The sequence below is a fragment of the Sminthopsis crassicaudata genome, chromosome 1 (assembly GCF_048593235.1).
Source record: "Sminthopsis crassicaudata isolate SCR6 chromosome 1, ASM4859323v1, whole genome shotgun sequence".
NCBI classification, from domain to species: domain Eukaryota; kingdom Metazoa; phylum Chordata; class Mammalia; order Dasyuromorphia; family Dasyuridae; genus Sminthopsis; species Sminthopsis crassicaudata.
The window spans coordinates 114,935,520-114,949,312 of NC_133617.1; the positions used below are offsets into that span (position 1 = coordinate 114,935,520).

General features: G+C 32.7%; 1 protein-coding gene across 5 annotated transcripts in view; it reads left to right on the plus strand.

Annotated features, from left to right (window-relative positions):
• The window catches only part of TAF2 (TATA-box binding protein associated factor 2), a 72,553-nt gene that overhangs the window by 1,242 nt on the left and 57,518 nt on the right, over window positions 1–13,793 (plus strand). For 4 of the 5 annotated variants that reach the window (XM_074266544.1, XM_074266546.1, XM_074266545.1 and 1 more), the window contains exons 2-6: window positions 2,209–2,263; window positions 4,311–4,471; window positions 6,588–6,706; window positions 7,905–8,046; window positions 9,636–9,867. In XM_074266544.1, the coding sequence (XP_074122645.1) occupies window positions 2,209–2,263; window positions 4,311–4,471; window positions 6,588–6,706; window positions 7,905–8,046; window positions 9,636–9,867 (709 nt within the window). The remainder of the gene's footprint in view (window positions 1–2,208; window positions 2,264–4,310; window positions 4,472–6,587; window positions 6,707–7,904; window positions 8,047–9,635; window positions 9,868–13,793) is intronic. The other variant, XM_074266548.1, reaches the window with a different exon arrangement.

Consider the following 13,793-nt stretch of genomic DNA (forward strand, 5'->3'; position numbering starts at 1 on the left):
TGCATATGGGCTGTGATGATGTGGTTTTATCTCTTTGCCTTGAGGTGGGGACCCAGAACTAGAAACCTAGCTGAGGAAGAAGTTTTGGATAAACTGCTGAATTTTATCTCACATTTTAGTAATTACTGTAATACCTAGCTTGGGAGGTTGTTGTGAGATTCAATTAGGATAATTTACATAAAAGGACTGAAAAACTTTGAGACAACAAGTCAGTGTCAGTTACTTTTATTTTAGGTAAATAGAGTGCAAGAGTTTGGAAACATAATAGAAAGCATTGAGTCTTAACCTGGTCAAGAATCCCCTCTACAACATCCTATCGTGTTGTCATCTTGACTACTGCTTGAAGATTTGTCCTAAAGAAGAGGGAAATTATTATTACTTCCTAACTAGCTGATTCCTATATATAGGATGTTAAACAAAATAGGTGAATGAATGAATAAATGAATGGAATAACATGACACAGAGCCAGAGGATTTGATTTTGAGTTCTGATTTCTTTCTTTTTACTGTCCAGGTAGCCTTGAACAATTGTGGAACTAAAAGGCTTTGGAGTTCCAAGATCTGGGTTCAAATCTTAGTTTAGCTACTAATTGTATAATGATGGGGAAATTACTTAATTTCTTTGGGCTAGAGTTTCTTCATTTGTAAAATGGAAGTACAGTACTAGATAATTTCCAAAGTCTATTCCAAAACCAAATTTTTTTTTTTTTAAAGTCCCTTAATCTTTCTGAATTTCCATTTACTCATCTGTAAAAGGGGTATAATGCATGCCTTTTTTGGCCCACAGGGTTGTTTTGAGGCTCAAGAGATAAAGAGTTGATGAGACTGCTCTGTAACTTCATGGCACACTAGACATCTAAGTTACTACTGTCAGATGGGGTGAGAGTAGTATAACCTGAAATTTTCTGGAGTCTGCATTGAGAAAAGTCACAGGTCCAGCACTTCACTTTCCCTGAAAGTTAGTCTCTTTCCCACCTCTGACTGTCTTTCCCAAAGAAGTTAAACAGTACCTTACATCTCCCTATGTTCTCAATCGCTCACACTTCACCAGAATTACAAGATTCAGTTTTTAAAATGACAAGTCAGTAGTCAGTTTTTTTAAAAAATCCATTCCCTCTGACTCCAAATCAAATCTTTTCCCACTGTAACATATTACCTCAGATCTGGTGAAAGTGATGTTCGAAGGTTGAGTGTAGTTAATAGTCAATAAACATTTATTAAGTATCCTCTATGTGTGCTAAACATTAGGTGCTGGGCATACAGATACAAAAAATAAAGTCATAACTATCAAGGACTTTAAAATCTAATGGAGACAATATATAAATATATATGTATTAATATATATACACACACACACATATATATATATATGTATATATATATATATATATATCAATCATCAAGCTATGTACAGGATAAATAGGAAATGATTAACAGGGAAGGTACTAGGGATTAAGGAGTTAAGAAAGGTTTCCAGTAAAAAAAAAAATAATAATAATAAATAAGACTTTTAGGTGGGACTTAAAAGGAAGCCTGAGAGAAGAAAGCGAAAAAGAGAAGGGGAAAGAGAAGGTACCTGGTATGGGGGCATTGTGAAGAAATTAGAGAACTGCCGTAAAACAGTGATCCTAGAGAAGTCAAGTCCAAACTGAATGCAGCAGGGTGAAAAAGTGAGCAATGTGTCTTGTTCTCTCTCCTTAAATGGAGTTTTATGGCTCCACCCTCCAATAAGAGGGGCAGATGGTACTGATGATCTGAGTAACAAGGCTGATTGACTCTTGCAGGATGAGATTTTCCTATGGGGGCTGGGATGGGGCTGAGGATGGTGGAATGGTGGAGAACTTTAAAAAGTCCAAAATGAGTACAATAGGTGGGAAATGAGAGAATGTCTGAAAAAACAGCCAACATAGTTTGAATATCTGCAATTTTTTGCTATAATATTCAACAAGTATTTTCTTTTTAATGAAATAATGAAAATAGTTTTAGTAAAACAAAATATTCTTTATTTTACTATTTTGATGTATACTAATAATATAAAGATAAAAAGAAGAAAGTAATGTTTATTTAGCTTTTTAAAAATGTTTTTGTGTTTAGAATTATGAGGTATTTAAAAATAATTTCATTTAAAAATAATTTAGCAGTGCTGCCTGTTTTTACCTTTCTTTTTCTTTTCTTTCTTTCGGTTTTTTTTTTTTTTTTTTTTAAATACAACCCACCAGGTGGTTTGCATCAACAACATAAACTTCCAGAGAAAGTCTGTTGTGGTAAGTGTATCCCTCTTCTGTACTTAAGGCTATTATTCACTTGTTTCAGTGTTTCAGTCTGGCTTTTTGTGACCCCATTTGCAGTTTGCTTCACAAATATACTGAAGTGGCTTGTCATCTCCTTTTCCAACTCATTTTACAAACAAAGAAAGTGAAGCAAACAGTGAATTACCTCACAGCTGAGGCCAGATTTGAATTCAGGAATGTGTCTTCCTCATTCCAGTCTTGGCACTTTTATCCACTTCTCTACTTACCTGTTCATTAGTGATGCTATTCTCTTAAAAGATAGTACTTGTAATTTGCTGTAGACTAGAAAACTAATTAACCAAGATTATTAAAACTACTGGGAAAAACAAGGTTAATTTGATTCTCAGTGGAAGTTCAAACTATTTTCATGACCTTTTAGTATCTAATATGGCTTATGTGTTTTTCCCCTTCAGATGTAGCTGGGTTAAAAAAGGGGTTTTAGATTGTTAACGTGTTACTGAAATGAAGCCAACTCTCTCCTTGGCGTGTAAGTTGTTAGCAATATTTTCAACTTAAGGAGAGGCCTTTTATCTCTTATTTCTTCATTTGTTCTTGTTTTTCTTATTTGTCAGTAGGCCCAAAATTTATAAATTAGGGATTTAGCAATTTCTGTAAAACACTTTTCATCTTTTAAAGAAACCATTAACTACAAGTAGCATTAAACTTCAGTTTAGTCTCACTTTCCATCCTTTTGTTCTCATTCTCCCTTTGCCTCTATAAATTCTATTTGCCAAATGGTCAGACAACTCCTTGAGCCATTTATGAGATGGTAAGGTCACTGTTCTTCCTGACAATCTTTTATTTTTCAGTATCCCTGTTTCTTAAATAGTCATACTTTTTTATTAAGCCATAGTGTAAAAATTATCTTCAAGGAAAATAAAAAAATATATTTTTCAGTAAGTTATCACTTATGGAATATTTTCTATTAAGTCTTTTAGAATGTTTCGTTTGATGCTCCAGAAGTTCATCAAAACTTACATTAATTTTTGGTTTTTGTGGATCTGGCCACAGTATTATTATGCTAATGTTTAAAAATCTGAGTTAGAAGAGACTTGAGGAAGTCATCAATTCAACCTATATCTCTAATCATAAATGAGCTCAACTTTGCTAAAAAAATGCTCACTATTCTTTGCTTTAAGAACTATAGTGGAGGATTGAAACTATAACCAAGTAAGGTCAAGAAATCCTGTTTATCTTTAGCTTTCATGTAAAACAAACTCTTTTCTAAGGAACCAGTGCCTTTTAGTACAGGTATACCTCTCTCTGTTAAACATCTCCATTTCCTTAAAACTGTTTCTTATTAGGCACAATCTTTTTACCCTTTATTAACATTGTTATTTTTTTCTGTACATTCATTTTCCAAACTTTCCTAAAATGTGATGTCCAGAAGGAAAAGTACTACTCTGTCTATGACTAGTTGGGGTATAATATAGCACTCTCCTACTAGGAGGAATAGTATTCCTCCTAGTGTAACCTAAAATGTTATTATGATTTTTTTGACTGGTGTAGATAATTCATAAAATCCTTAAATCTTTTTCAAATTCACTGCTATCTTGCCAGTGTCCCCTAGGTTGTGAAATTGATTTCTTTTTTTGAAGCTTAAATTTTGGAAGAGTTTGTATTTTATCCATATTTCATAATTAGATTTAGACCAGGAGTCTCATCGCTCAGAATCTTTTTTGGATCATGGTTGTTCTACAAAATTTTAGGTAGAACTCAAAGCTTTTTTTACCTGCAGATTTGATAATCTTGTCATTGTTTTCATTGATTGAAGTTATTTTCTTGAGCTAGTGGTTCTTTACTCCTAGTTTAAGATACTAAGTAAACTTTTATTGAAGAATAGAATTGATCTCAATTTATTTGATCCACTGAGGCTAATAGTAATATCCTCTTTCTCTTTCCCTTTCTTCCTCTGAAAAATGTATTCACCAATATGTGTATAGATGTATAGAAATTAATGTTTCAAATAAAGAAATTTTTGATATAATGATTTAAATTTATTTTTCTATATTTTTTACAGGGATTTGTGGAACTTACAATATTTCCAACAGTTGCAAACTTGAATAGAATTAAATTAAATAGTAAACAATGCAGAATATACAGAGTAAGGGTCAATGATTTGGAGGCAGCTTTTATTTATAATGACCCTACACTGGAAGTTTGTCACCATGAATCAAAGCAGTAAGTAATTCATTTTTAAAATCTGGAGATGATGAAAGCTTGATATTGTTGAATAATATTAACTTTTTCATTGGAAGGTTTTTCTTACTTTATTAGTTATCTGTATGCTGAATAATATTTTTACATTAATCTTTTTTTTTGCACCTCATTTTCCTGAGAATATTCTTTTCATGTGGGGTTGAAAGGATGTTTTGCTACTTGTGCTCATCATATTGTATTCTCCCCAGTGTACTCACAATAGTGTATTCTTAATCTGGTTAGAATTTTGATTCTGCTAATTATTACCTATGACCTTGGCAAGTTACATTTACATTTGTGGATTTCAGTTTCCTGGAGGTAAAAGAGTTTTTAGATGATCTGCATTAAAGCATTTAATCATTAAATCATATAACTGCCATTTTCTTTTTCTTTCTTTCTTTTTTTTTTTTCCTTTATTATAGCTTTTTATTTACAAGATATATGCATGAATAATTTTTCAGCATTGACAATTGCAAATCCTTTTGTTCCAACTTTTCCCCTCCTTCCCTCAACCCCTTCCCCCAGATGGCAGGTTGACCAATACATGTTAAATATGTTAAAGTATATATATTACTGCCATTTTCAACAAATCAATAGGCATTTATTAGAGGAATAGTTGTTTTGGGTTTTTAGGTTCCAGACATAGGTTTGGTTCTACATAACACACCTACAAACTTGCCCTCCCTAGGTAATGTTCCAGTAGACAGTTCCTGTTCCAGCATAGCTCTTATCAGCTAGTTAGAAAGTTCTAGATCTCCAGAAATACTGAACTATCTATTTACCCTTGTTTTCCCATCCTTGGATTAGAGGCATCATACTGAGGAGCTTGCTCTGTGCTCTGAGTCCAGGTTAGATATAGAATGATAATAGCCTTATCATGCTTCATGAGTATGGCTCCAAGGGTTCTTTTCCTGGGTTACAGTAATAGTGTAAAGGTTCTGTTCTGTTCCTAGGTCAGGCTCTGTAGTCTTGACCTAGAGGAACTATGGCTCCTTCTCTAGTCACTTATCTGTACATTGAATTTATGATTTTTTTTTTTTTTTGCTAAATAGATAACCTATTCTGGTTTTTTTGTTTGTTTGTTTGTTTGTTTTGTTTGTTTTTGTTTTTGTTTTTTTTTTTTTTCCTTTAGATTTCCCAGTCACTATTCAGTTGGGTACTCTATTAAAGATTTTTGATGGAGTATTTGGGGTAGAACTTTGAGCTGTCCTATTTCATCTTCTTCTATCTTATCTAGTCTCCTGAATTATAAGTGGATTGAAGTTTTTCATAATAAGATCATTGGAAAGGGAAAACCATTAGAACCTATGAAAATCATTGAATTAATCCTTAGACTTTTCTAGAGCCAAATTTTGTGCTTATTCTTTTAATCTTTTATTCTTTTTTCCATTTTTTAACAATTATTTTTTGTTTCTACTCCATTTTCCATTGAAAACTAAGAAAAATCAAATCCTTGTCATAAATATGCATAATAAAACAAAACAATGTTTTACATGTGTCTTATTTAAAAATATCTATGTCTTAGTTTTTGTCTTTAGACCATCATCTCTAAAGAATGAATCTTCATCAATCTTCTGAAATTGTGCTTGTTTGGTATTGCATTGCTAAGTCATAAGTCTTTAAAGTTGTCTATACCACATTGTTGTTATTGTATAAAAATTGTTCTTGCTCTGTTCACTTTGCATCAATTCATATAAGGTTTTTCAGTTTTCTCTTAAACCTTTTCCTTCACATCCATAATATTATTGTATTATCTAGTAACTACACACACACATACAATATATCGTATACATACCATAATTCAATCATTCTCAAATTGAAGGGCACTTTTTTACTTCCAGTTCTTTACCACTACAAAAAAATAAAAATTTCTGGTACATATGGATTCTTTGCTTTTTTCTTTACATTGTCAGCACTTAGCATGATGTTTAATAAATGCTTCATTCTTTGTTCATACATTCCATGGTAAAGGGAATTTTTCCTTGGGAGTTCTATAAATAAGTAAAATCATAGACCTGGATCAAAAGCAGATGGCAAATCACAATTCTTCAGTATGGTTTTTATTATTTTATTAAAAGTTTGCCCTTTTACCTTGCAGAAGAAATCTCAACTATTTTTCCAATGCTTATGCTGCTGCAGTTAGTGCTGTTGATCCTGATGCTGGAAATGGGGAACTTTGCATTAAAGTTCCATCAGAGCTTTGGAAACATGTTGATGGTAAAGTATTAAAATTATCTCATTTCATGATTAAATGAAATTAGATTCCTACTTTTTGTAGGAAAGAATGCTTTAAGAAGAATTACAGATTATTAAGTTAAAATTAAGTGTGTGTGTGTGTGTGTGTGTGTGTGTGTGTGTGTGTGTGTTTGTGTACATGTATAAAAGGCATCAAGAAATAATGGGTTGAGATGGAGTTCAAGTAACCTGGATTCTAGTTCTGCTTTTCACCCACAGTAGACCAGGGAAAGTCAATTAATCTTTCAGTGCCATCAAGCAACTAATATTAAGGGCCAGCTACATGACAATGTGCTAAGCCTTGGGAACACAAATATAAAGAAATAATCCTTATTTTCAAGAATGTTAATATCTTAAGTATATACAGAATAAACTCAAGATAGCTATTGAAAACAGGTTTATAGTTGGGGCTAGAATTTAGAAAGGGTGTGAGAAGTAGGCAATGTTTAAACTTTTAAAAGTTACAAAGGAACTTTGTGGGGTTGAGAAAAAAGAATGCATTCCAGGTATGGGACACAGAGATGAGAGGTATGTCCCTGTGTGTAATGAATAGAGAGAAGGCCAGTTTGATTGGATTAAAGTGCTGGAAGGAGATGTGGGGTTGGATAAGTCAGGGAAGATATCTTAGGGCAAGTTTAAAATACAAAAAAAACCTTATATTTTATACTTATTGTTCTGGAGTTAATACATTATGAGAATGAGATGGTAAAATCTTCATTTAAGGAAAGTCACATTAAACTTGTAGTATAGTGTTCATCTGCATCGACAGAAGGAATTTTCACACGGAGATGAAATAACAAGTCCACTATATTTATACCAGGGATGAAGAGACTAATTTTTATTCCTAGAATCATTGACCCACAGAGAAAAAAAAAGGAAATGCTCCATACATTAAAAAGTAAGAGAATGTATTTATTCTTTGAAGCTATAATATATCTTTGAATTTACTAGTATTTAATTTTTTTTTTTTTTTTTTTAATTGTACTAAATCCAGGTGCTATTAGTTTTATTTAATCTGCTAAAATGAATGAAAAATGAAACTTTGTTTTTCTTTTACCTCAGAGGTCAGACTGAGGGAATACCTTACTTTCAGGTATTTTATAAAGAAAAATAATAATATGAAAGTGATATGTACATTAATATGTTTCTGATTTGATCAAACTGTTTGTTTTTGTTTTAGAATTAAAGGTGCTGAAAGTACACATTAATTTTTCTTTGGATCAACCAAAAGGGGGCCTTCATTTTGTGGTACCGAATGTAGAAGGAAGCATGGCAGAGAGAGGTGCTCATGTTTTCTCTTGTGGATATCAGAATTCTACAAGGTCAGAACATTAATAATTACATATTACTTAAGTAGGATCCTAGTAGAAAGTCAGTTTATGACTGACCTCATCTTTGAGGTACATTGATTTTTAGACAAGACACATAATATTTTGTAAAGTACACATGATTCTCGTTATTCTTAAAAATCACTATGAATACTAAGTTAATGAATACTGAACCATTGCTCCTTAGAGAAAAACAAAATTAGTTTACTGAGAGTCTCTAGTCACAAAAGTTACTTTAGCACTTTCTGAAGCAGCTTTATGTACAGTGAGGTCAATTTCTTCATCTTTTTTCTTGATGTTTTGTATCATTGAGTCCTTAATATTGAACTGTTGTCCCACCAGCACTACAACTCACAACTAAATGAAGCTTTTCTAACACATATAATTTCTCTGTAAAGCTAGACAACACTTCACCACTATCTTTAGGGGTCATTTAAACAACAAAATCACAAACAAAAAGCCCCCAAATGTAAAAAACATGGCACTAAATTGACTCGAAAAGGTCCCTTTTAAACAAGTGAGAGCTGAAACAAGGAGGCAGATCTCTATTCTCTCTGCAAAAAGGCTTCAAGTTTTGCTTCTGGGGTTACAAATTTAATGATTAGGGGATTTTGCATATATGGAGTCTGTGAATAATGAAGATGAACTTGTACTTTCTTAATTTAGTGAATAGAACGAATATCAGTTCAGTCTAAAAGGCTGTTGTGATAACTAAGCAAATTTTTTAAAAAAGGAAAAAAGTCCCACCAGTAAACCTTTCATTTTAAAATATTTTTATAATTAATTTTTTTTATATGAAAAAGCATTTATTTTCTATCATTCACTCTCCCTTCTCCTGCCCAATGAATCCCTTGTAACAAAGGGGCCTAGTTAAACAGAACAAATTGTCATATAGGCTACATTTTAAAATATATGTCTCATTCAGCATGTTTAATCCTTCACCTCTGTCAGGAGGTCAGATACAGTCATCTGGAATCATAGTTGATCATTGGGTTTACCTATAAGCACATTTATTTTACAGAGATAACAGTACATGAATATTAAATTGAAAATACTGGTGGCAGATCATTTCTTAGATTACTTGGAAATAGAAACAATTTAAATCCTTTTAGGGCCATTTGAGTTATTAATATGCCCAAGTACCTTTTACTGTATTGTTTTTATAACATAATTGATAAAGCTATGGAAATAAGTGCTCTTTATTAGAATTAGGTGAAAATAACTATTATAGTGTTTTTTAGCCAAATAAGTGAAATATGGCAGCTAGGTGGCGCAGTGGATAGAGCACCAGCCTTGAATTTAGGAGGACCCGAGTTCAAATGTGGTCTCAGACACTTAACACTTCCCAGCTGTGTGACCCTGGGCAAGTCACTTAACCCCAGCCTCAGAAAACAAGCAAACAAAAAAACCCCAAATAGATGAAGTAACAAAATACTGCCTGAAATTGAAGAAATAATAGTACTAATAAAAACCGTTGTCCAAAGTATAGTTGTCAGTTTTTAAAAAACATTTTCTGAACTGTATGTTTGAATGTATTCACATATACATATATACACACATGTAAATTGTTTTATTTTTTTCAGATTTTGGTTTCCTTGTGTTGATTCATATTCTGAACTATGCACATGGAAATTAGAATACACAGTGGATGCTGCAATGGTTGCAGTGTCTAATGGAGATTTAGTAGAAACTATTTATACTCATGATATGCGGAAGAAGACCTTCCATTACATGCTTCCTATTCCAACAGCAGCATCAAATATTTCTCTGGCAATTGGACCTTTTGAAATCCTTGTGGATCCTTATATGCATGAGGTAATTATATCTTTATCTCTTCTTATAGACTGTAAAAATATTTTTTATATACAATGGGATATTAGTGAATCAAGTTAATTTAAAATTTTGGCTCATCTGGAAAAAAGGCTGTGTGTGATTGTGGAGAGGATACAGAAATTAGCTTCAGAAAATATATTTGAGTCCTGCCTTTTATACTTAGTAGCTATGTTTATTATAATTTTAATATAAATTTATATTGACACACTTAATTTTCTTATTATGTTACCTTCCCACTGTATCTCTTTTCCTAATTCCTCCTAGAGTCATGCCTTATATATAATAAAGAACAAAAAAAAAGAGAAGAAAAAAAGGTTCCATACTTAGCATATCAAAAAATATGACATTATGTACAGTTTTTCTCTCCCTTCTTTCCCTCATAAATGTATTCAAGCAAATGGGAGAAATGTCTTATATATTTTTTTGGGATCAACCTTAGTCATTTTAGTTTTGTTGCATTCACTTTTGATTGTTATGTTGTCCCTTCCATTAACCATGTTCTACTCATATAGTACTACTTCTCTAATTAGAAATATTGATAATTCACTATCTCCAAGCTTCTTAAAATATAGGTCATTACCCTATATGAAATATCGGGGCTAGGGGCTATAAAATTTTGATTATCTGCAAATGTTTGATTTGCATACCTATTATATACCTATATAACTGGGGTCGTGTAATAATTTCTTGGGCAAAAAGGGGTCATATCTGAAAAAAGTGTAAGGAGCTCTGCCCTATCTGATCGTAACTTCACTATGATTCTATCTCTCTGTAGGTTCTCTTTTTCTCCCCAACATTTATTTTATGACTTTTTCAAGTTCATTTCCTCCACCCATTATACCTATTCTCTGACTTGATTTTTTTCCTCTTCAGACTCTTAACTTAGTAGTTATCTATTTCAGCTCTACACTGTCTCATGCTTCTAAATTCCTTGTTCCCTTGTCCTATTGCTCCTCTTCTCTTGCAAACTTTAGATTCCTCCCATCATCTGCCTCTTCTGTTCCTATTCATAAGTGGCTTAATGTAGATGAAGGAAGTCTCATAATTATGCTGAGAGGTTATATTGCAGATTTATATTTTCCAGTGTTAACAATTAAAAACAATCCTTTCATTCCTCCCTAACTGATTCCTTCTTATTATTTACAAAAGATATTCCAAATCTTTTTTTTTTTTTTTTTTTGAACCTTCTATGCTTCCTCTGTTTCCCTTCCTAAACTCTATCAGCTGAAGACTTTGCTTTTTTTTCTGTGAAAATTGAAGGCATGGAGAGGGGCAGAGCCAAAATGGCAGAGAGGAGACATGTCTTTCTGAGCTCTCCCTATGTCCCTCAAATTAACGGCAGATTAAGCCTCTGAATTAGTTTTGGAGTGATAGAATCCACAAATATTTGGAGTATAACAAATTTCCAGCAGAAGAGAATTTGGAAGAACTTCAGAAAAGTTCTATTTCAATCAAGCATGGAAGGAGGGCTGAGCTCAAGCGAGCACAGGGACCCAGTATGGACCCAGGGCAGTGTGGCAGTCACATACTGGGGTAATCTACCAGGAAGAATCTACAGCAGTATTGGCTGCTCTGTCCTGGTTGCAAGCCAGTAGATTAGCAGATTATCTGTATAATATCCAACTCAAGTACAATCTCAAAAATAAGGCAAATTAACCCCTAAACCACAGAATAACATGGGACCTGGCCACACCAACCCAGCAACGAAAGTTAGCATCTATCCACTACAATCACTGTTGTCTATAGAGGAAGCTTGTACAATCTCCCCTTTTCCCTAAAAGCAGACCTCAATCTATCTTTATTTATTTATCTATCTATCTATTTATTTGCATTTTTAAAAATTAATTATATAATTATAACTTTTTTTTTGACAGTACATCTGCATGGGTAATTTTTTACATTATCCCTTGCACTCACATCTATTCCAAATTTTCCTTCTTCCCTCCACCCCCTCCCCTAGATGGCAGGCAGTCCCATACATGTTAAATGTGTTATAGTATATCCTATATATAATATATGTGTGCAGAACCGAATTTCTTGTTGCACAGGAAGAATTGGATTCAGAAGTCAAAAGTAACCTGGGAAGAAAAACAAAAATGCAAAAAGTTTACACTCATCTCCCAGTGTTCCTTCTCTGGGTATAGCTGATTCCGTCCATCAATTGGAACTGAATTAGATCCTCTCTTTGTTGAAGATATCCATTTCCATCACAATATATCCTCATACAACGATCTTCTGGTTCTGCTCATTTCACTCAGTATCAGTTCATGTAAGTCTCTCCAATCCTCTCTGTATTCATCCTGCTGGTTATTTCTTACAGAACAATAATATTCCATAGCATTCATATACCATATTTTACCATTCTCCAATTGATGGGCATCCATTCATTTTCCAGTTTCTAGCTACTACAAAAAGTACTGCCACAAACATTTTGGCACATACAGGTCCCTTTCCCCTCCTCAGTATTTCTTTGGGATATAAGCCCAGTAGTAGCACTGCTGGATTAAAGGTATGCACAGTTTGATAACTTTTTGGGCATAGTTCCAGATTGCTCTCCAGAATGGCCGGATATTAGGGCATAAAGACCTCAAAATCAAATGCAGAAAGACAGAAATAGTAAATGTATTTTTTTCAGATTATGATGATAAAAACTACATGCAAAAAAAAGGCCAGAGAAAAATAGACAAAAATTTAATTGGAAATTAATCCAATCCTAAAGAATGAATGCGTAAAACAAATCATAGGCACAATCAATAATTTCATTCAAGAGAATGACAACAATGAGACAACATACCAAAATTTGTGAGATGCAGCCAAGGCAGTAGTAGGAGAAATTTTATATCTCTAGATGCTTCCTTGCATCAAATGAAGAAAAAAATGAATTGGGCTTGCAACTCAAAAAAAAATTAGAAAAAGAATAAATTAAAACTCCCCAATTAAATACCACATTTGAAATTCTGAAAATAAAAGGGGAGATTAATAAATTTGAAAGTAAGAAAAATGTTGAATTATTACTAAAAGTTGGTTTTATGAAAAAACCATAAAAATAGATAAATCTTTAGTTAATTTGATTAGAAAAAATAAAATCAAATTTTTAGTCTCAGAAAGGAAAAGGGAGAACTTAACACCAGTGAAGAAGAAATTAGAGCAATAATTAGGAGTTATTTTGCCCAATTATCCTTTATTCTTCTAATTTGTCCAAGTATATGTCAATAAATTTGATAATGTAAGTGAAATGGAGAAATACCTACAAAAATGTAGATTACCCAGATTGACAGAAGAGGAAATAATTATTTAAATAACCCCACTTTAGAAAAAGAAATAGAACAAGTTATTAATCAACTCCTTAAGAAAAAGTCTCCAGGGCCAGATGGATTTGCATGTGAATTTTTACCATACATTTAAAGAACAATTCCAATACTATGCAAACTATTTTTAAAAATAGGAAAAGAAGAACTCCTATTAAAGTCCTTTTATGACAAATATGATGCTAATGCCTAACCCAGGTAGGCTAAAAACAGAAAAAGAAAATTATAGACCAATTTCCGTAATGAATGTTGATGCAAAAATCTTAAATAAAATATTAACAAAGAGATTACAGAAAGTCATCCCCAGGATCATATACTATGACCAAGTAGGATTTATATCAGGAATGGAGAGCTGGTTCAATATTAAGGAAAAAATTCTCCAGTTGATAAATGGAATTATGCTTAAAGGGCTATCAAGCTGTGTATATACTTTGATCCATTGTGTTTCTACTGGTCTTATATCCCAGAGAGATCTTAAAGGAGAGAAAGGGACCCACATGTGCAAAAATGTTTTTGGCAGCCTTTCTGTAGTGGCAAGAAACTAAAAACATGAGTGGATGCCCATCAGTTGGAGTATGGCTAAATAAGTTATGGTATATG